The sequence below is a fragment of the Drosophila miranda genome, assembly GCF_003369915.1.
Source record: "Drosophila miranda strain MSH22 chromosome Y unlocalized genomic scaffold, D.miranda_PacBio2.1 Contig_Y2_pilon, whole genome shotgun sequence".
In the NCBI taxonomy this organism is placed as follows: domain Eukaryota; kingdom Metazoa; phylum Arthropoda; class Insecta; order Diptera; family Drosophilidae; genus Drosophila; species Drosophila miranda.
In genome coordinates, this window is record NW_022881614.1 from 6110308 (window position 1) to 6133965 (window position 23658).

At 47.0% G+C, this 23658-nt stretch overlaps 1 protein-coding gene and 1 pseudogene across 1 annotated transcript; one reads left to right on the plus strand and one right to left on the minus strand.

The window, feature by feature from the left end:
* The first annotated feature begins 13834 nt into the window (after positions 1-13834).
* LOC117192940 lies at positions 13835-15442 on the plus strand (annotated as a pseudogene).
* Positions 15443-15489: 47 nt separating this feature from the next.
* On the minus strand, positions 15490-16218 carry LOC117192712 (S-phase kinase-associated protein 1-like). The gene is made up of 2 exons (XM_033397451.1): positions 15673-16218; positions 15490-15606 (listed from the first exon to the last, which is right to left on the minus strand). Exons 1-2 carry the CDS (start codon positions 16134-16136, stop codon positions 15585-15587), a joined length of 486 nt encoding a protein of 161 aa, XP_033253342.1. The 5' UTR covers positions 16137-16218; the 3' UTR covers positions 15490-15584.
* Between the last annotated feature and the right edge of the window lie 7440 nt (positions 16219-23658).

Here is a 23658-nt window from a genome sequence, read left to right on the forward strand (position 1 = left end):
CCTCTTTGATGGCCAAAAATTCGCTATAGCTCTAACAAAAAGCTGCAAATGGCACCGAATGCAAATGAAATGTCACATTATTTTATAGTTTTCAGAGGGGGCTTCTCGTCCCTCATTTCTGATGCTGATGCCTTTCATAATAAATGAAACTGACACAAAATCGGAATGATTCGTTTAGCGGCGGCTCCTGCTGCTTCTGTCAGCGGTTTTTGCAACATCAAAATTTTCGCTGAAAAGTAGGCTACAGAATTTATGGCTGACTCCCAGGCACTTGCCACACTGCCACAACTGGGATCAAATTATTCGCTTGCTTTATATTCTCTCTCGCTCCATCGAGTGATGTGTGGATGGTGCAGCAATTAGCAAGCCCACGCAGGCCACCAAAAAAACATGTTGCCATATTGCTGACAGCGCACCATAAATTGTTGCACGTTGAAATGGCACACACACATATGCATAAAACAGGCCTAAAAATAAAAAAAGGCACTCCATTACAGAGCCAGAGCGTGCGTATAGTAATTCATGGCTGTGAGCCAGTCACCAGTCCTCGTCCCCGACCAATCTAATGTCTTAATAGTTGCATGTGGCATCTACGCTGACACTGCCACATGGATACAAAAAATACTGTGCACAACAATATTTTTCATACGGATTGTTTAAGCCCTAACCCAATTACGACGGAACGGATGTGCAGGGCAGATCCCACCGCTAAATCCCTCGTATGCGAAGCCCTCCATTTGTAGCGGAAACACATTCCCAACCATCTCTGCCCGAGAGTCGAGTGGCATAAAATGATGCATGACGATGCTCCCCTCTTTCCCATCTATTCAAGCGGCCGGTTGCACAAAAGCCAGTTTCATATCGGAGGAACGGAACGGAACGCGTTGTTTGTCTAACACAACGCAGCTGCTGCTGCTGCTGCCGCTGTCAGCGAGCAAGAACGACAACAATGTAATTATCATAATTAAAAGGCTGCCCCCTGTCACCAAAAAAAAAGCCCCATCCATGCAACCCGCAACCACGAGAATGGGGGCGAGAAAAGGTGCACAGCGGCCATGAATTTCCTATTAAAAGCTGCTCCCCAAACGACTGCGGAGGCTGGCGAGGGACGGTGCATGCTGGGGCTGGGGCTGGGGCAGCCCCTGCCGTGGGATGGAAGACCGGAGGTGGTGGATGCAGGTTGGTGGATGGGACTGCAGCTGCATAATTGAGGTAGTTTCACTAATTGTAAAACGTTGCGCATTAATTGCGTCTACAGCGTTGCGCATTTTGTGGCTTGGCACTCGTGAGTCGCCTCCAATCGCCCTAAACACCCATTAGACACCCCTCATCACCATTTTCCTGGGAGAGTGGAAACAAGAAACTATGATGATGACGTTCTTCCTCAGTTTTCTTCATCTTATGAGACGCGTACGTGTTGTTTTTGTTGTTCAAGAGAGCTGCTGCTGCACCTGCTGTATGCGTTCTTATCAGTGATTCTTATGATCGAGGAAAAACTCACCACACGAATGCCGGACGCCGCTCAACAGCTGGCGAACTGAAGTATTCTGCTTCGTTCTGCGCAGGACCTGGAAGATATCGAAAAATATCGAATACAGCAGTTATATATCTAAATTCCTTAATGTATGATAAAAATGTTAATCAATGAAACTTTGCATTGGAGGTAGTTGCAGCTGCCTCCGGTTGTTCCCACAGGACATGACACTGAAAATGCACGCAACAGTTTTCTTTCCACAGAGCGGCTTATCACAACAAGAATTGCCGCTTCCAGGCTAATCAGAAAAATCGATGGAAGTGGAAACACACAAAGAGGAAGAGAGAGAGAGAGAGAGACAAAGAGAGAACACTAACCTGCCTCAATAGCAGCAGTCAGAGGTACGGCTTTCACTTTTACCCCCCTGCCCCATCAGCACACAATGGCACGATGCTCCACAGACCCACATGGACGAGAACGAAGATGATTCGTGACCGTCGAGTCGGTTCGTTCTCTGGCTCGTACTAGGGGCTCGTGTCGGGGTGTGGTGAGTTTTGAGAAGCCGCCACCGAATGTGGCACTAAATGAAGCTCGAGTTCGGATGGCGGCAATTATTGCGTGTGCAGAACGAACATGCGAACGGGCGAACCCAAAGGAAGAGATTCCAGCTGAAAACGAGGGGGAACGTTGTGAGTTGCTGCGGACACCGCAACTCTACGGTTATACCCGATACTAAGTCAGTATGGCTCTCCTCCGGCAGACGCCGCTAATATTAAACGACACGACAAAGAGTGCGTGCGAGAGAGACAGAAAATCAGTCTGAGCGTGACGTCGGGCGCTGCGTGGCCACTGCAAATTGATTTCTTGCTTTTGGCTACAAAAACGATCCGATCTGATCCAGATTCAGCAATCTGATAGATATGGTCATTATCTATGATTCTGCGTTTTTAGTTTTCTCGAATGTGCAATATTGTGGATGCAACAGATTTTCGTCCTTTGTGTGGGCGGAAGGGGGTGGGGCGAAATTTTGAGATACACGTTTTATAGTGAGATCTAACAGAAGTGCGGATACCAAATTTGGTTACTCTAGCCTTAATTGTCTCTGAGATTTGTGGATGCCCCAGATTTTCGTCCTTTGCGGGGCGGAAGGGGGTGTGGCGAAATTTGGACACGAAACGGTCAAGGTCAGATATCACAGAAGTGTGGATACCAAATTTGGTTGCTCTGGCTCTTATAGGTTCTGAGATCCTTGAACTCATATTTTGCAATTGACAAAACCGACCATGAAACCTGTGTGTTAGAGAGAGACAGAGCGAGAAAGAATGAAATTGTTTTCTTGATTCTGGCTATAATAATTATACGATCTGGTTGAGATTTTACACTCTAGAACATATAGTCATCCTCTACGATTCTGCGTAGAGTTTTAACGTATCTTTAAAAATGTGGATGCCACAGATTTTCGTCCTTTGTGGGGGCGGAAGTGGGCGGGGTGAAGTTTTGAAATATTTTTGTAGCAGTGACATATCACAGAAGTCTGGATCCAAAACATCGTTGCTCTAGCTCTTATAGTCTTTGAGCACTAGGCGCTGAAGGGGACGGACAGACGGACGGACGGACGGACGGACAGACGGACAAGACGGACAGACAGACAGGGCTCAATCGACTCGGCTATTGATGCTGATCAAGAATATATATACTTTATGGGGTCGGAAACGATTCCTTCTGGACGTTACACACATCCACTTTTACCACAAATCTAATATACCCCAATACTCATTTTGAGTATCGTGTATAAAAAGGGGCGGGGGACGGGGCGGACAGGCGCGCCGACTACTCCCCTTAATTCCAAACTAAATTAGTTATGATTGTGGCGTGTTAAACATTAATTAACTCATCCTGATTGCGGTGTGGCGACCAAGCAAATCAATTATTTAAGCGCTTTTAAATGCTTCCACAAACCTGATTGACAGAGAGAGGCATGCCACGTGAATTGGCGAACACACAACCGTTAATTGCCCTGGATTAACTGTGCTTTAAGCATCAGAAGAGCAAACGAGCTGAAAGGTTATTTAGCTATCCATCTCCACGAGTATGAAATTCCTTTTATTACCTAGGATCTACTATATTATTCACAAATCACAGCAGAAACTCTAGACGAGGAGGAGGAGAGGAGAGCAAACAAAAGGAGACTGCCTCCGAGAAGATTGTCTTGGCCACGTCAAAGAAATAGAAGGAATGCAATTCCCGCCGGAGGCAGAGGTCGTGGTGGGTGAATGGTAAAATTATTGCCATCGAATGGCAAAGTTGAAATACGAGCTATGCAGCAGAATGCCTGTCCACCGTCTTTTCCTTTTTCTCCTCTACTTTCTCCTTCTTTTCCTGAAGATGATTTGTGACTTCTTTGTTCGATTTCTGTCTTCGCTGCTTGTTGCCTGCAGGTGCCTCAGGTGAGGCTTCCTTAAGGCCTTGTCTGCGAATGAAACCCGAGCAAAACGGCAACAATTGCTGCGGTTCTATAGAAACAAGTGTACGGGATGACAGGGAGTGGGAGGGAGTCTGGTTTTATTGGAGATTGTGGATTGGGATTGCACGCTCGTCCTTTCAGAAACTTGTTTGGCCAAGTGTCGTTACCAACTTTATTGTTTCTGCTACGGCCATTTCTGCTTCTGGTTCCGCCACTGCAGCAAGGGTTGTCCCCCGGTTGTCCGGTAAAAGTGAGTTATGGGCGACAGTTGTCAGCGCCTTGCGACGCAACGACACAACTTTCAAGCTACCGCCTATAGAGAGATCTCCGGCACTGAATCAAATTGCAAGGAGCAGCAGTCAGCAGTCGGCAGCTGCACAAAACTTAAGTAAGGAATACCGCCTTCTAGCCTGATATCTGCACAACTTTCGTCTTCCACGAGGCCCGACCTTCAGCTCCAATTGAAGCTCAAAAACTTCAGTTACACCCAAGACTCAAGGTTGACAGCTGAATGCAGACTTTGAACAAGGACACGCGCGCGAAAATTGTCATCTTATATTGCTGTGTGTCTCGCCTTTTTATACCCTTTTTCTCTCACTGACACACAAAAGACAATGCCATAGAGGCTGATGGGGGTGTCGTGGCAGGGCAAAAGACAAGCATTTCACCGTCACTTGGCTGACAATTCGTGCGTGTTGGGGACGTTGGTGTTGGCCCCCCCATCCCAGTTGTCACCAGTTGTCATCTCCGTACCTTAAAGCTAAAAATTCACATTTTTGGCTCGGGTGTGCACGAATGAGGGGTGGGAAAAAACGAGAATGAGAACGAAAGCAAAAGTGAAGTCTAATTTTGTACGAGATATAAATAGGACTTGTTCTCACTCTCTCACTTGTTCTCCTTTGCTTTTATTAATTTACGAGCTGCGATAAAAGCGAAACCAAATGGAAATGACCCATGGCCTCGAGGCTCGAGGCTCCAGGGAGTTGTCTCTCGATATGAGAACTGCATGAGCCGGTGGGAGTCTATAAACCGCGCCGCTCAGAGAGCTCTGACATTTACCTGTTTTTAGGCCCTGGCACGTCCTCGCCAACAGCTCGCACCCTGCCTCGCCCCACTTTCGCCCCCGCTATTGACTCTACCAATCATCTACCACGCGGAGAGACATTTCACGTTCAAGGTCTCGGAAAATTGATTGACATAGCCAGGAAATTAAAATCGGAGCACTCGGGGCTTGCCTTTTTCCTCAGCTTTAAGTTTCAACATTTTTCTGCCACTACAGCTCCAGCACAAAATTGTGGCTCAAAATCGTGCCGAACTTGATATTGGTTAAGCAGATGGGAAAGCAATCGGTCCGCGCATTGGAAGCCATTATGAAAGTTGGGTTTGATTACTTATACATGATAGAACACGAGTGCGAGCGGCTAACCACAGCGACACAGCGCGCTGCAGCGGCAGAGTCAGAGTCGTGCATGATGATCGGCTCGGCCACAAAAAGAATGTTGCCATAAATCACATTACACAGCAAAAAAGGGAAAATCCGTACAGGCGAATCCAAGGGGGAAGTGTTATTGATGAGCATTTAACTTATTTTCGTATTTCCGTTTGCCTGGTGTTGGCTTTAAAATTTCGACGCGGATGGCGTCATCGCCATTTGGATCTTTACGAGGCCTGCTTATGATTCCCTACGCTTGTCGATAATTTAGTTAATAGTTTCAGTACGATTCTGTTTGTGCTTACTCGAGCGCTTTTCTATGCGGTCATTCAACAACGATGCGGGTGGGGGTGGGTGAAATGGGATTTCTGGGGATCTCTGCTTGATGAGGCCGCTGCCTCTGGTGATTTGCCTTTCGATACGAGAAAACCAAAGACTACAGAATCTGAATTGGATGGTATTATTATTAGAGCCAGCATCATGAAAACAATTTCATTTTTTCTCGCCCTGTCTCTCTCTAACACACACGTAGCATAGCCGGCTTTGCTTAGAGTAAAACATTAGCGCCTAGATCTCAGAGACATACTCCTAATATATCGGACCGAGACGAGTTTGTTTCAAAATTTCGCCACACCGCCTTCCGCCCCCGCAATGGACGAAAATCTGGGAATATTCACAAATCTCAGAGACAATTAACGCTAGAGTAACCAAATTTTGGTATCCGCACTCCTGTTAGATCTCATAAAACGTATATCTCAGAGATTCGCCCCACCCCCTTCCGCCCCCACAAAGGACGAAAATCTGTTGCATCCACAATATTGAAGATACGAAAAAACTAAAAACGCAGAATCATAGATAATGACCATATCTATCTGGATCTGGATCAGATCGGATCATTTTTATAGCCAATAGGAACAAATCAATTTGCAGTTGTTACGCAGCGCCCGACGTCACGCTCAGACTGATTTTCTGTCTCTCTCGCACGCACTCTTTGTCGTGTCGTTCAATATTAGCGGCGTCTGCCGGAGGAGAGCCATACTGACTAAGTATCGGGTATAAATGTAGAGTTGCGGTGTCCGCAGCAACTCACAACGTTCCCTCTCGTTTATATTTATGCTTTCTCTGTTTATGTTTTTTTTTTTTGTATAAAGTTCCTTTGGCCAATTTATGGCTACACAGTTTGTCCGTTAGGAAGCCCTTTAAAGCAAAACTTCCATAGGCCCTGCAATAACAATGGAAAATGTTAAAGTGGCGTTCCACATGGCGTATAAGTTATTATACAATCGGCATTCGGCATTCAGCATTGTATTTGGTGGCTAGACATTGTCTGGCTTTTGAATTTATTGGCCAGCCATGTGCCAAGGTCAATGCTTAAGACAAATATAGAACATAATTCGACGGACTTTTGGGGCACTCATTAAGCATCCTTCACACTGCTCGGGATCGAAGTCTCTCTTCGATTTGCTTAAATTGTATTCACTTTTATTTAACGGCCTCAAAAATGATCTGAAATTTAAATTTCGCTCCCCGCATCGGCTTCGGTTTCGGCTCCTGCGGCTGCTGCCGCTCATAATGATGAAAAATTAGAAAAAAAAAAATTCAAATCCCACATGAATCAGAAGTTGAATCACATCGAAAGTATTAGTACTTTTAAGTACATTGATTTTTGCATTCGTGACTCGTGGCTACTTATTAAATATTATACAATTCATGGTAAACGGAAAGCATAATTAATATAATCAATTTTTAGAAAAGTTCCTCGAACAGCGAACGGCTTGCGGCCGTAGATCCATCCACGTGCCGCCACCTTTAGCGGTGCTAAACGTAAATGTAAATGTTATGTACGCAAAAGTTTTGTTTGTATTGTAATTGCGGTTATAAATTTCCCTTCAAATAAACAGTTTAACGTTGGGCTTGGCCTTTGGATGGAGTTTGGGTTCGGTTTCGTCTTCGAGTTCGGTTCGATTCTGTTCTCTTTCCGGGGGAGAGAGAGGGGTCCTGGATTAGGACTACAGCTCCATTTTATTGCGATTGCCGCCTGGCTGACTGGTTACTGCCTCGAGTGTGTGGCACACACGACCTGGCCTGGGAGTCTGTAACTGTGTGCAATTTATGCGCTCACGTATAAATAGAATTGATTTTTCTTAAGCATCGCATATATTTTACCTACTGCCAGGTGATTTAATGTCTGGCGACATAATCTGCCATTTGCCACTCGCTTCCCTGCCATCACGTACTAGACAGAGACTCTCTCATACATACATATGTGTACGTGAATATATCTGAGTCTTGTCTCTGTCTTTAAGCTTCGTTCAAATCCGAACCAATTTTCATAAGCTTCCATTATGCGTAAAGCGGTAGAATAAACAATGAACAATACACACACATACACACACCCACGCAATCCCTCACACATGGCTAAAGGTATATGCCATATGGGGATCCGCGTCGCATGCTTACAGCAGAAGCAATTATGTAAAAATAATACGCGAAATATTTGTCTCCTACCTTCTCTTCCATTCCCTTCACGAAACGAAACGAAACGAAGTTGAGCTCCTGGTTTATCGCCTCCCATGCATATTTGGATGAACTGTTCTTTGGACCCAGATTAACATCAGATCCTAGAACATAGATTTTTCCGGGAGTTGGTTAAAACGTTTGAAGCAGAAAATCAGTGAAAATATCTTATCGTTCAGTTGCAAACACTTAACCAAAACCAGGGGATTTTCAAGTCTAATGCCAGAAGTAATACACTGTACATCCCTTTTCAATTCCTTGATTAAAGAACCGAAACTGTAATACTTAATACTTGCTTTAAAGGAAATAGTACACCTAAATGTGCTATGTGTGAGGGGCGCTGCTTTGAGCTCCACTTCCACATCTAGATCCACTCGTCGAAGCTTAAATAATACAGCGCACAAACACCTACACACGAAAATAGAGAGCCAAAAGATGGAGACAAACAGACAAACAGATAAATAAATAAAGAACCGGACGCAAGCATCGGAACCTAGAGAGATGGAACCGACGCGACGGTTAAATCCACAAATGGAAGCTAATGAAGGAAGCAGTTTTCCTCAAAAGCAAAAGAAGAAAGAGAGTAGCTTTCCCTCAACCATCAACCATTCGACTGTTGCCTGTCTTTTGGCTTTTGCAATATTTATTTTCATAAATTCTCAAAGCGTGTTTGCCAGCTCATAAAAACGCAGTGTGTACTCTCGCAGACACGCACACACGGAATTCCCTGCCCCGTTGCCATTTTTATCTCCCTCTTCCGCCTTGGCACGAATCCTCGTACGAATACTTGTACTCTCACAAGAGGGAAGCCAAGTGCCCAAGTGGCTCATAATCTGAGCAATTTGATTGCGTTTTATGTGATTTTTGTTGCTGGTATTAGTGGCTTTAAAGAACACACCCCAGATCCCCAGGTTGAGGAGTGTGTGCCTGTGTGCCTGCATCAGTGGCTGTCTGCATCATTTGTATGCAAATTGAAAGCATCTTCTTTGACTCTCATACATAACTGAGTTGCTGCATATGCACATGAGGCCTGCCTTTGAAACCAAGTTTGCCCTCATTCTGTTTAAATTTGAGATTAAATTCAAATTGAAATCAATCGAATTGTCGACAGCACCTGACTGGGCTGAAAATTAATGAGTTTTGACCGAAATCAATTACGTTTCCATGGTATTAAATCATACGAAATTATACGACCAGCCCCCGCTCCCTCTGCCTCCTTCAGTCATTGGGGGGACCGAGCAAAAAATTATCCAATTTAAAAGTCAAATGTCATTTTTCGGGCTTACTTTTTTCTCTCTTTCTGTTGATGTTGTTTGTTTGGCGCCAATGCCAGCAGCAGCAAATAATGTGAGTTACCTAACAAAGGTGATGGTGGCTCTTTTGACGAAATGGAAATGGAGATGACGGCTGACGTGTCGCTTTTCCATTCCTGCTGCTAAATTTCCGACTACCCTATCCCAAGAGTGTGCTGGCTTCATCCATAAATTGGCTGCACGCGGAAGATGGTATTTCCTGTAAAAAAATGGTTTTCGAAGCAATGAATGTTACTGCTGTTCCATTCGGCTGTGTGCACATCCTGGCTCTAATATAACATATAATATGCTTATGGTTCTTCTTAGAGTATCCATCGAAATGTTTGGGATTCTTAGAACAACCGGTATGTTTTTATACCCGATACTCAAAATGAGTATTGGGGTATATTAGATTTGTGGTAAAAGTGGATGTGTGTAACGTCCAGAAGGAATCGTTTCCGACCCCATAAAGTATATATATTCTTGATCAGCATCAACAGCCGAGTCGATTGAGCCCTGTCTGTCTGTCCGTCTGTCCGTCCGTCCGTCTGTCCGTCTGTCCGTCCCCTTCAGCGCCTAGTGCTCAAAGACTATAAGAGCTAGAGCAACGATGTTTTGGATCCAGACTTCTGTGATATGTCACTGCTACAAAAATATTTCAAAACTTCGCCCCGCCCACTTCCGCCCCCACAAAGGACGAAAATCTGTGGCATCCACAATTTTAAAGATATGAGAAAACCAAAAACGTAGAATTGTAGAGAATTGACCTTATCTTTAAGACTGCGGAATCCGAATTGGATCGTATTATTATTATAGCCAGCATCAAGAAAACAATTTCATTTTTTCTCGCCCTGTCTCTCTCTAACACACACGTAGCATAGGCGGCTTTGCTTAGAGTAAAACATTAGCGCCTAGATCTCAGAGACTACAAAAGCTAGAGCAACCAAATTTGGTATCCACACTCCTAATATATCGGACCGAGACGAGTTTGTTTCAAAATTTCGACACACCCCCTTCCGCCCCCGCAAAGGACGAAAATCTGGGGATATTCAAAAATCTCAGAGACTATTAAGGCTAGAGTAACCAAATTTGGTATCCGCACTCCTGTTAGATCTTACTATAAAACGTGTATCTCAAAATTTCGCCCCACCCCCTTCCGCCTACACAAAGATAATGACCATATCTATCAGATTGCTGAATCTGGATCAGATCAGATAATTTTTATAGCCAATAGGAACAAATAAATTTGCAGTGGCTAGGCAGCGCCCGACGTCACGCTCAGACTGATTTTCTGTCTCTCTCGCACGCACTCTTTGTCGTGTCGTTTAATATTAGCGGCGTCTGCCGGAGGAGAGCCATACTGACTTAGTATCGGGTATAACCGTAGAGTTGCGGTGTCCGCAGCAACTCACAACGTTCCCCCTCGTTTTTTTTCTTTTCTTTCAGCTTTCGTTTTCTTTTGCTATTTTGGCAAAAGACATTTCTTTCGTCCGCTATGGCAAAGGCAGAAAAATTACTTGAATTTCATTTAACGCAACCAACTTTGTCACCGGCAGCACCCCACAGAGCCAAACAAAGCAAATGCGTTCAGTATGTTAATGTGTTTGCATAAATTTGAAGCCCAAACAACAGCGATAGCAGGGAAAGTGAAAACATCGATCCGAGTTCCTGTACGTACATACACTGTACTCGCTGCTGTGGCAGTAGTGTTCCCCTTTCCTTGCAGTTGGGTGGAATCTGAGTTCACAGCATAGGTTCCCATATTCAAGTTGTATGAAGTTTCGCTTGTTATGGGTAGCATGGATAATGCTAGCGGGGGGCCATTAATCAAGCTAAACATACTCCACCAGTCGAATCACAGGTCACAGGCTACAGTTTCACATCACAATGGAATTGCTCCTCTCAGCAAATTGGACTGTTGGTTGTTTTACCTGTGATGAGAGATATGAGGCATGGGAGAAAGCATAGTTGGGTTTCCTGCATCACCTGCAGACACTTAGCCATGACGGCGGCAAGCTTCTGAAAAAATGAGAAGGGAAAATGGAAAAGGGCGGTTGTGTCAAGGGTTAACTGCATGAGAATTTACGAGTATTTCCATTTCCCTCCAATGGTCCCTCCGTTCGTCGTAGTGCATTAGCCGTGTCGGACCCAAGCGGGTTGGGGGTGCCGAGGTGAGCCAACCCCAGAAACGGATTCAAACTTTGTAACCATCTCATCCAGGTCGAGAAGTGCTGACCTGCTGTCCGACATAGATTTGAAAAAAGTTTTCTGGTTAGGTTTTTCTATTTCGGGACCTCTCTGTGTGACATTTATGAATACTTGGTACAAACAAGAACTTTCGAACTTTATAATCCGCCCCTCCCGGACGACCAATTGTTTATTTATTGTTAGATTGGCTTGCAACCTTGCAACCCAAGGGAAAACAAAACGGAAGCACGACACTCGGAAATAAAAAATTCATCCGCGTTTTCCATTTCGATTTTGGAGCCAAATTAAAGCAGGAATTCATGTGGCATTTACTGTGACATTTACTCGGACTATGGCACTTCAAATCCCATATATCATCTGCCCTTATGCTGTGGAAAACAATTTGGGGAGAAACACATTTTGACTCTGGAAAATTGTATAGTTTTCCGAAAGAAAATGATATGGAAAATGGAATAGAATAGCATTCATAAATTCCGACGAAATTTTAAATACGATTAATTTAAAGCGAATGTCGATTGTGACTTTAAAAAATATTCCATACATTTCCTGTTTATCGGATGCCCTGCCGCTCTGTAAAGTGTTTTCTCTGTTCTACCGTCTGCCTCCTGCCTGGATGCACGGGTGTCAATTACTCTTGCTGCTGCTGTTGCCTGTGCCTCACCATCATGCCACGCTCCATGCCTCTCCATGCCGCTGGCTGTTGCCAGTGGATGTTGCTTTTGTGTTCTGCTGTCTGTTGATGTTTTGGCCTCGCCCTGAAGCAATTTTGATGGCTCATAAAATTCGAAATTAGAACTGGATGTGGTGCTGGATTTGCGACTACAAAAGCTATCCTCTCGCTATATGAGGAAGAACATTTTTATGCTCCGCCCTGCCCTGCCCGTAGTGGACCTGCCAAAAGTGGATTTTCTTTTCCAGAATTAGTTGGTATTACATTTAAATGGCATATAATTTGTTAGCGCCATAATATTTATGCGAATTGTGGCCGTACACTTTTATTTATGTTCACTTTGCTGCTCCTCCTCCCCACATCCGCCCCGTACCGCCCGCCCCGGCACTTTCCTATTCAGCGGCATCTACATTCAGTCGCTAAATCCCCCAGCTGACAATCAAAGCACAGTTCTTACAAATTGCGTTTAATTTAAGTCAAAGAAGGGGGAAGGGTATGACACTCTCTCTCCCTTTCACTTTGGCACAGGGAGGTACACCGTGGCGTATGCGCAATATTTTGCTGCCTGGCGAAACAATTATTTATTTTGTGTTTTATTCTGCCTTCTGCGTAGATGCGGAAATTTTTAATTGCCGCCTTAGCTGGAAAATTGGTGAAAAAGGACTTTACGTTGTTCTCCCAAAGCTTTTGTCGGGCACGTGGTCTAGAGTCCAGGGACATCCACATCCAGGTTTAAGAGTATTTCCTGGCAAAGAAACTGAGAAAAGCTCGTAATTCTCTTCCACGAAGCCCAAGAACCTGTGAAACGTGCGACCTTGAGCTGTTTGCAGCTTCTGAGGCAAGTAAATAATAAAAGAGATTCGCATAAATCACAGCAAATAATTAGCTTACTTTGTAGTAACCAAAAAAACATGCCCCAGGAAAGCTAGTTTCGGGATACATTGTACAATCGTACAGTTCTCAATTTTATTTGGGAATTCTCGAATACGCCGGATGCATGTTGGGTCCCAATAGATACCATGCCTAACTGATGCTGATTCTAGAGGGATTATACAGAGAATACACCACCACCTACTTTATACTAACGTCTGAGTTTATCAATCGCTTCTTCCATCTGATTCCATTAAAGGTTAACCATTGGATTTTTCTCTTTCCATTTCAGTTTCCCATTGGTTTTGGTTTCGAATTGAAGTGAAAGGACAAAGCAAGTGGCCAAGAGCAAGGAGTAGGGGAAATTGGAAATGGGCATCAAAGCCGCGACAACGGCGCCCGTTACTTCCGCTGGCCATGGGATGCGGATGATACGTCATGTTTTCGCTTTGGCCTTTGATGATTGAAAATTCCAACTGGCGAGACCAGAAGCTTACACAACCAGAGGCAGCGTAATCGACAACCACACAGCAGATCGCTGCCCAGCCAAAAGCAAAACCGATCAGCCAATCAAAGCGAGCCACAAAGGAACCGGCAAAACTATATACGGGTTCTCCTCTCTATTGACACTGAACCCGAGGCCCAGAGCAGAACGAATACAGTCAGCGCGCAAACAGCACCACGTACCTCGGTTCAGAGGCCACGGAATGAGCAGCAGTAGCAGTTGCAGGCGGAAAGCAGCAGAAAGGCAAAGGATGAGGATGCCGCAAACGTTTCAGCTGCTGCTGTGGATGGGGATGCTGATGCCATTGATGCTGTTGCAGTTGGGGCAAGGCCATGCGGCGACGGATCTAGAAGCCGCGACAGTCGCTGGAGCGCAGAGAACAGTAACAGCCGTTAGATCCCCCGGAATCGCCTCAAAGCGGAAGCGGAAACCCTGATGGCCGCATGCGACAGCTTCAACATTCGCCACGGGCGCTCCCGCACCTCCCATATGCTGCACAACACAAACATCAACAGCGATGGGAACAGCAACAACAGTGGAACCAGTGGAAGTGGCAGCGCCAGCATCATCATGCGTCCCACTCTAGTCACGCCCACACAGCAGCCTGGGGCAGGTGGCACAACAAGCGCCCCAGTCACGCATAAAATACGCAAACTGCACAAGAAGAAAATCAACGAGAGCATTCGAAAGAGCGTGGACAAGAGCCTGGGTGTGCTCCATCCGGCCAAGAACCATCGCAGCCTTGCAGAGGCTGAACATCTACAGGGACGTCCGACCTACGACGACGACACGGCCGCTCTAAGTGAGGTCATGGAATTGGCAGACGAGATTGATCTGGAGAATTCATTACAGTCGGCTTACCAGAATGTTTTCGTTGGCCTGACTGCCACTACCACTCCCTCTCCCACGCCCCAGCCACCGCCGGCACCAACGCCCCCAGCAGCAGTTGGAGGCACCTCTGTCGCCAAGCCAACTCCGACACGTGGCACAGTCACAGGTGCAGCCGATGGAGCTCTGCAACTGCGGCAATTTGTGCGTGCCAACATTGATGATGCCAATTACGCGGAGGATGAGGCGGCGATGGAAGACTTCCAAGAGGTGGAGGTGGATCTGGATGAGGATGAGGATGAGGAGGAGCCGTTATCGACTACTTCCATGCCGAAAATGGGAAAATTTGCGCCTCATCATGTGACCGCGAGTGCGACAAGGACACGTTTGCTGCCAGTGAACAGCAGCAGCTGGCAGGAGCCGCTGGATGGAGGAGGAGGCGTGGGCGACATTGAAGTCAGGAGACTCTAGAGAATCCGATTACCGTCTCGATGACTCGCATTCACGCAGTGAAAACGATGCCTTCAACAATGACGATAATATCGTTGATGACGATGACGATGCCAACGACGACGTTGACGTTGACGAAGAGAACGCGGAGAAAAAGCAGTCATATGCCAGGTTGCCCTTTGAAGAGCTGCAGCTCCTCAATGACAGCGGCAGCAGCACCACAGAGTGGATGGACGACGGTAATCGCAATGCAAATGAAAACGACAACAGTCCTGGGGCCGAAGCCCGATCTCAGGCCAAGTAAGGCCAAGATGGAGGTGAAACAGATCCATTTCGGTGGTGAAGGGGAGTCCGATTCTGTGCTGGATACCTCAGAGGTAACGATGAACGATGGCTATCCGCCGGAAGTGCAAATCGATGACAACACCAAGCAGCTGGTCATCGAGGATGTGGAGGGCAACGACGACGATACAGGCGGGGAGAACATGGAGTCAAATCAGCTAACGGCGGACGTGATCAATGCCAGGGATAGCAAAATAGATTTGGTCTCCAAATTCCTGCAGTACATCGAGCAGCAGCATTTGATGGGCTCCAATTGTGTGGCCGGCACTTCCCTGAATCTCGGCGAGGGTGTGGTCGACCGGTATGCCCAGGACCGATTCCGTGTGGAGGCCGAGGTGGCCGTTAATCGCGCCAACATGTTGACCAGGTGAGCGAAAAGCCAAAGCGAAAGTTCTCTCTTCTCGTATTATTGTACACATGAGAAACTTTTCCAATCGAAAGTTTTCGACAGAGCGATGCCGCGTGCATATTGGAGAAATGGAAGCGGGAAATGGAGCTGCCATTAGGGATGTGGAAAAAGCAAGAACTCAACTCAATTTGGGCAAAAGATAGATCTGTGGAGTTTAGTATTAATCTAGTTCTCTTCGCTGTCACTGCTCCCGACGCTATGATTTTCATACAAATCCTTTTCTGTTGGTTCCCTTGGAATATTGAAGATAAGCCGAATCTGTTCGGGAGTGTGGCCCTTGATCATGTTGGCCACCGTCTGGCAGGCGGAATTCATCAGTCCCCTAATGTCCAAGTAATTGGCGGCAATGATCAGCTCAAAGAGAGTGCCGTGATCGACCGTCGAGAAGAAGTCTGCATCCCACTCACAGATGGGATATTCCTCCATTTTCCCATCCTTCTTATCTGCATCTTTCGCAGGAGGAACGTCATTCATATGGTATTTGGCCCAGGTCAGGATCATTTTCAGAATCGTTGAGTTCACATGGGGCACGGGTATGAGGGGATGGTCATGGTCCTCCTCGTGCTCCAGCCCGCAATCCTCCAGCATATTTTTAATGGTGCCCGAACATTTGGCAGTGTCGGCATCGGTGTCGAAAACAACACCATCGGAGGACTCCAACCTGACGAGGGGCATGGCTCTCTTGAATTTTGAATTTTGAAAACTATTTTGTGTGTTGGCTTTTTGTGTTGAAATCTGAACGGTTCCACAAAGGTAAACGAAAAGGTTTTAGTCGATGGTGTCTTTTTCGATAACTGCACAAAAAATAACACAAAATATTCATATTGTTCGGCTTCTGAATACTTGTACGAGGGGTTCCTCCAATTTATGGTCCGATTTCATCTTCTTCATCGCTCGGCAAGTGTCTTTTGTCCACACTTATAATGTTGTCCTTGTTGTCAGGACAACTTTTTGCTCTCTGACTCAGCCTGCAATACTTATTTCTGATAAAAGTTCAATTACTTAGTTGAACAGCAGCAAAAAGTTTGTGCCAAGACTTTGATTTATCCAAAGAACGACCGCAACTGTGGTTATTCTCTCCCAATTTTCCAGCTGGCCAATGTGGGGCAGACAGTCTTCACTTCTTCCGTTTTTATTTTGTTCCCTGTCCATGTCCATTTCTGATTCAGTCATCGATTCGGCAGTAGCTGGCCAAGTGACAATCTCAAGAACATGTTAGTTCTCCTAGTGCCTCCTTCGAACCCTCCTGCCGAGTGTGGCAGCACCAGCAGCAGCAGGAAAGTTTCGCCCACAGTTTGTGCGTTCTTTTTCATAGATTGTGTTTCTTTCTTTCTTTCACTTTCCTTTCATTTTCTTTAGTCCATTTCTTAGTCCTCTAGCAGCCCTAAGAAGAACAATAAACACAAAGTTTCATCATTTGACGCATTTGTGGGTCCTGGTCAACAGTCTGTGCCAGAGTCCTGCTGCCTGCATATGTCTATAGTATCTATATCTATGTCACTGTGCTCTCCTCCATAAGGACATTAGACATTGAATTTATGTCTTTGTGAAGCGAAAAAAGAGCGTTTCAATGTTTTTTTTTTACATATTTACGTTTACCTCACGTCCTGTCGTTTTTACCTCACCCAAAAAGTTACAATTAACCAGGCCAAAAGCGACTTGACAAATTAAGTGAAAGCGAAGACAGAGGGCCACAGACAGAGAGTGGGGAGGAAACAAGGGCCAAGGTCAGGACCCTGCCTTGATCTGGGGAGCAATAAAACGTCAAATTCACACAGAAGATGGCTGTTAACGTCAAATGTTAATAAATTAAACTCTGTTCCAGGATTCGGATTTAGGAACTGGGAACTGGGTTCGGGATAAACATTATTGCGTTTAGTGTTACATGTTTCGCATTTGTTTTCATTATTTTGGCTCGATATCGAATGTTGCCCCTGGGACTGCGCCCAGACTTCTGGTCAAACAGCAATCTCAAAGCCCAGTCCTTGGCTGTTTTATTCAGCCGTTTCGAACTCCTGGCCGTCATAAATTTGATGAAAGATACTCTGGAGCTGAGTCTGGAACGGATGGGAAGTCCCTTGGTCATAATTTCAAGAGTGTGGCAGGCAGGCAGCAGCTGTGCTAATCAGGGCTTGTTTTAATCAGTTTTTCCTTGTGTTAACATAATCAAGGGCAGCCGGAAAACTTTTACTGTACCTAAAAGTTGCTTTTTGACTGCCACTCGAAGCAGACGTGTTTTTCAAGCGGTCCGCTATACCGTCGTTCGAGTAAAGTAAAAAGAGATTTTTCCAAGTGGAAAATATATTAAAATTGCCGCGAGATCACGCGCTGTTCGACAGTGCAATCGCGTGTTAATTTGGTGAAAAAACAGAGCAGCTATTTGCAAATTAATATTTGTAAAATAAACGCTAAAAACAGCCACGTGCGGAACCTTAGTTCGTCTACAAGTGCGAATAGTTCGACAAGTCGGAATAGTTCGTCAGCACGTTCGAGTTCGAAGCTTTGGTTCGAAGCTTTGGCTTGAGTTCGGAGCTTTGCGGTTCGTGTCTCCGCTGAGACTTTTGGTTCGCGTCTCCACTAGTGCCTCTTAGCGTCGAGTCACGCCAATAGAGGGAGCCACAACTCGCCGGGTATGGAAGTGGATACGGAGGCCGACGCCAGCGACACTAGCCTGGCTAGTGTAGGGGCGAGCTCGTCGTCGAGCGTTCCCGCCCGCAGGCGGAGTCGGCCGAAGTCCTCAGCCGCCAAAAAGGGAGCCAAAAAGATCGGGCTTGGGATTGGGATAGCCGGAGAGCTGCCGATCCCTGCCGAGAGATCGCCGCCACCATCGCTTCCCTTTGAGGAGGCTCCAGGCACCTCTGGCGCCGCCGCTGCCGCCACCGCCGCTGCCGCCGCTGGCCGCCGCTGGTAGGCTGGTCGCAACATGGCGCGACTGTGCGGGTGTGCTCCTTCGCAACGAATGCACACATTGCCATCCCGATCGAGGCTCCACCGGCCCTCGAAGCTTTCGAGGTTGAAGCATGCGTCGCCAGGTTGAAGAGCAGACGCTCTCCCGGCATGGACGGCATCACAGGTGCCATTTGCAAGGCATTGTGGCGTGCCATCCCTCAGCACATGACAGCGATGTATTCCCGCTGCCTGGAGACAGGGTATTTCCCAACGGAATGGAAGCATCCTAGGGTGGTTCCACTCCTGAAGGGACCCGATAAGGACCGGACCGATCCTACCTCATATCGGGGTATCTGTCTTTTGCCAGTGCTGGGCAAAGTGCTTGAGGGCATCATGGTGAATCGTCTGAAGGACACCATTCCGGATGGCTGCAAATGGCAATTTGGCTTTCGCCAAGGACGTTGTGTGGATGGTGCTTGGAAACACGTCGTGAGTACTGTTTCGGCCAGCCGGTCGAAATACGTGCTCGGAGTCTTCGTGGACTTCAAGGGAGCCTTCGACAACGTCGAGTGGAATGCTGCACTACGCCGCCTCCTTGAGCTGGGATGCCGAGAAGCAAGCTTGTGGGAAAGTTTCTTCTCCGGCCGGAGTGCGAGCATCGTCAGTAGGCATGGAGTAGCCACTGTTCCGGTGACACGAGGTTGCCCGCAGGGGTCCATAAGTGGTCCATTTATATGGAACATCTTAATGGACGTGTTGCTCCAGCGCTTAGAGCCCCTTGGTGCGCTCAGCGCGTATGCTGACGACTTGCTCCTCCTCATCGAAGGGAATGCCCGATCAGAGCTCGAACAAAAAGGAGGTGAGTTAATGTCCATCGTAGGCGCTTGGGGAGTTGAAGTCGGCGTTGCCGTTTCAACTAGCAAGACGGCGATCATGCTGCTCAAAGGCATACTTAGACGGCCGCCAGTGGTACGGTTTGCTGGAGCAAGCCTGCCATATAAGCGCAAGTATCGGTACCTGGGCATCACGGTCGGCGAGCGGTTGAGTTTTCTCCCGCACATCACGGGCTTGCGTGATAAGCTGACCGGAGTCGCAGGGGCATTGTCGCGCGTACTGCGGGTTGACTGGGGACTCAGTCCCCGCGCAAAGCGGACAATATATGCCGGACTCATGGTGCCCTGCGCACTATTTGGTGCCTCGGTTTGGTCTGTCGTGACGACGACGCAAGTGGTTGCCAGGAGGCATCTGCTTGCGTGCCAAAGGATCATCCTAATTGGATGCCTACCGGTATGCCGAACAGTGTCCACCATGGCGCTGCAAGTACTAGCTGGAGCCCCCCCGTTTGATCTGGTTGCCAGACGCCTGGCAATCAGCTTCAAACTAAAGCGTGACTACCCGCTGGAGGAGAGCGATTGGCTGTACGGCGAAGATTTGGCAAATCTTAGCTGGAAGCAGAAGATGGCGCGACTAGACGAAGGCCTGTTGTGCGAGTGGCAAAGCAGATGGGATGATGGTGACTCCCAGGTCGGGTGACGCACCGCTTCATCCCGAACGCAGGCTTCGTTTACAGCGAACGAAGGTTTGGCTTCTCGATGGACTTGGAGTGAAGTACACGGATGGCGACTGGACCTTCTCCGATGTGACAGCTTCTCAGGAGAGAATGCGGACTCTCGACGGGTTCGCCGGACTGGCGTTCTCCAGGCGACAGCAGCGGCTGAACGCGCAAGCGGCGCACGGGCTGGGTGGATTCCCTATCCAGGCCGGTCGGGGCTACCGGGTAGCCGGAAGAGTCGCTATGTACATAGCTATACATACCAGGTTCCTGCGTATGTAGCGGTGGTGCGTGATGGCGTGATATATGTATATATATCGCACTAATCGAGGCTAAGCTGCAAATAAACATTAGACGCCGTGGTTGAAATCCCTCCCTGAGGAACCGCCACGTAAAATAAAGCTGAGAGATCAGATTCGTTCTGTACCTAAAAGGGAAATTGCGCTGAAAGAGAGAGAGAGAGAGAGAGATTGAGAGGGAGTTGGGGCAGCAAAGCATAGATACTAATTGAAGTTATTGTTTTGTGATACATTGTTATCGCTTTTCCTTCCTGCCTTCCGTTCTTTCACTGGTTTTTTGTGTGTATGTGTGTGTGTGGGTGTGTTGAGTATTTCCAGTTTACTTTGTTTCACAAACAAACAAAAGCAAGAATAACATTTAACGAAAACAAAGGCTACAAAACAGTAGCTGTAGCTGTAGCTTCAGGGGTATCCTGGAGGTCGAACAAGTGGCAGCACCGCATAGACGGCGAGGAGGGAGGTAGAGGAGGCAGGCAGGAAAAACAATATCAGTTCAAGTTGAAAATTACGAGCTTCAATTGTTTTCTTGCCTTGGACACTTTTCGTTAGTTTCCGTTCATCGGAGAGAACTTTTAAGAACTTAAATGTGTTGTAGTCTAGGTGAGACAATGCTGAATGAGTGGCAAAGTGGAGGAGACGAGCTTGGAGGTTGGGGAAACTAAGAAATTGAGTTTCCGGTTTCTTGTTCTTCGAACTCAAGAGAAGGATAGAGGATAGATAGACCGATGCCGCTTCATCTGCCGCTTCGTCTGGTGGTGGTGCTGGTGCTGGTACTGGGGCTGTGCCCCCCAGCGCTAAACTCTTTTGATACGAGACATTCCACTTGTCTTTCCGTCGCACGAGCATTTGTGCCATGATTTTGTTTATCACTTGAACTTTTGACAATAAACTTGGCAAATAATTGATTGCTTGTTCGTCGCTTGTTCATCGCTTGTATCATCATTTGCTTTTGTTGTTGTTGTCATACCAAAAGTTTTTTTTCTTCTTGTATTTCTGGGGAGTGGCATTTGATTTCACTTCATAGAAGCAATCGAAATTGAAATCTGCATAAGCGATGCACTTTTCAATTGCCAGCGGTAATGAAATACGACAACAGCAAGGACACAAGTCAAGGCCCCACTTCCACTCCCACTCCGCACCCCCCACATCCCACAAGGCACATGCCACATCCTACCCCTAAGGAAGGTATTGGGCGAAATCGGTGTTTGTAGGGAGGCGGATCGAGGTTCAATTATCCAATGGCGAGGTGTATGTTCCAGTTTCAACTCCTAGCAGTCGTCACAGAAAGGAAAGGCCGATGGGTTTCGTTGTGTATATATATGTATATATTGTTCATGTAATTATTATTGGGGATGTATGACGCGAATGGCTGTGTAAGGAGCTGAAGCGGTTCCAAACGTAACTGTGTTGAGATAATACTCAGCTACTTGGTTGTGTTCGTCATGCCAAAAGTTGCGTTGATATTGCGAATCCTCTGCATTCATGTCAATGCATCTATACATCTTCTGAATGTCGGCAGCAAAAACAAAACGATGGAAACGCCAATTCAGGACCACGCCGGCTAGATCGTTTTGGAGCGCTGGTCCGGTGCATAGGACGTCATTGAGCGATTTTCCGTTTGACGTTTTACAGGAGGCGTCATATACTACTCTAACCTTAGTAGTGACACTTTCCTCTTTAAATACTGCGTGATGAGGCAAGGTGCAACATGTGGACTCGATTCCATTCTCCTTGCTAATGATGCAATGCTGCTGCTCCTTGGTTGTTACTTTGGTCACCTGGCCTAGTTGAAAGTACTCCTTCATGACTTCCGAATATTTGGCTTGCAGCTCCGGCTGCCTTTGGAATCTTCGTTGAAGCATTTGGAATCGATTAATCGCGATTTGACGTGATTTGCCTAGCACCTGCGAAGGGTCAAACAAACGCTTAAGTGGTAACCGTACCAAATACTTGCCGTTTCGTTGACGGATGTGAGTTCGTTTAAAATGCTCCTCGCACCATCGCTCTTCTGGTGTGAGCTGTTTTGCAGAACCGAGATGCTCCATTTCGAAGAATTTCTGGATGAGATTCTCTAGCCTGTTGTGGTGACATCTAATGGTGACAGCGTGTGAGCGTGTGGAAGTGGCTCGACCAAAGACTATCCAGCCAAGCTGGGTGTGCTGTGCAATTGGTTGGTTCTCCTTTCCTCTGCGGATATCTGAAAGCAGGATCTGTGGGATTACGTCCGCTCCCAGCAGAAGATCAATCCGTTGTGATTTGTAGAACCTGGGATCGGCGAGTTCTATTCCGTTCAAATGAGGACATTGCTGCAATTTGATGGAGTTTGAAGGTAATTGCGATGTAAGCGTTTTAAGTATAAACGCAGTATCAATGGTAGTACAAAACTGCGAAGTACAAGAACTTAAAGCCAATTCTGTAGTGTAGGTACACCTGTTCTTGGAGGTGGTCCCAACTCCAGCAATTTCTGCCGAAATTGGATGCCGCTTGAGGTTGAGAGCCTGCACTGTGTGCTCTGTAATGAGGGTTCCTTCCGAGCCTGAATCCACTAACGCACGTACCACCGCTGATTGACCAGTGTGGGGGTTGTGGATTGTGACCAGGGCAGTGGCCAGAAGGACAGTGCTGGGTTCGTGATGCGTTGCCGTAGCGGAGACTAGTTGCGCAGAGTGTGTTCTCACAGACGAGTCGGTCGCTGCAGACTGTGGATGACCACCGGAACTAGTGTTGGGAACAACTGGGAGAGGCTGTGCAGTGCTCTGAGTAGGAAGTGGGGTCCTAGCGTAGAGTTGCGTAGGTGTAGCCCTGCCAGATGAGTCGCTCGTTGTATACTGCCAGGAGTTACCGGAACGAGCGCTATGGGAGGCTGCGTGAGGCTGTGTTGCCACCTGAGCAGGAGTTGGGAAGTGCAGCAGTGTATGGTGTCTTTGACCACACTGCGTGCAGTTCCTTTTACTGGTACATTTTGAAAGTGCATGGGAACGGCTCAGACAGTTGAGGCATGCCTTTGCATGATCGACGATGGCTTTCCTTGCAAAGCAGTCCTTGGACAAAAGGTCCGGGCAATGCCGAAGATTGTGACTGTCGCTACAGTGAGGGCAGCGAGTGTGTTCGGCAACCGCAGTCTTGGCGTGGAAACTGTTGCCCTTGTATGTTACGTTGCCAACTGACTTCTTCGGGTGCCTTTGATTGACAGGCTGCGGCACAGGTGTCCGCGTCGTGGAGTGGCCTCGGTTTTCGAACACATCGATGCTGACGAGACGGTCGTTGAGAAATGATTGTAGCTGAGAAAAGGTGGCAAGTTCGGCAGAGCTACCGAGATGGAGCTCCCAAGCTTGCAGTGTCGTGCTTGGCAGTCTGGAAGTGAGATGATGAGCCATCCAATGCTGAACATCTAGATTCTTGAAAGCATTGAGACAAACCGTCGCAACATTAAGCATATGTTTTATATCAGCAGACT

Excerpts from the sequence above, each read along its gene's own strand:
- LOC117192712 (XM_033397451.1), bottom strand. The coding sequence starts at position 16,136 with ATGCCCCTCGTCAGGTTGGAGTCCTCCGATGGTGTTGTTTTCGACACC. Across the intron at positions 15,607-15,672 it reads GAACCAACAGAAAAGGATTT|ATCTATCTTTTGCCCAAATT; the intron begins GTATGAAAATCA and ends TAAACTCCACAG.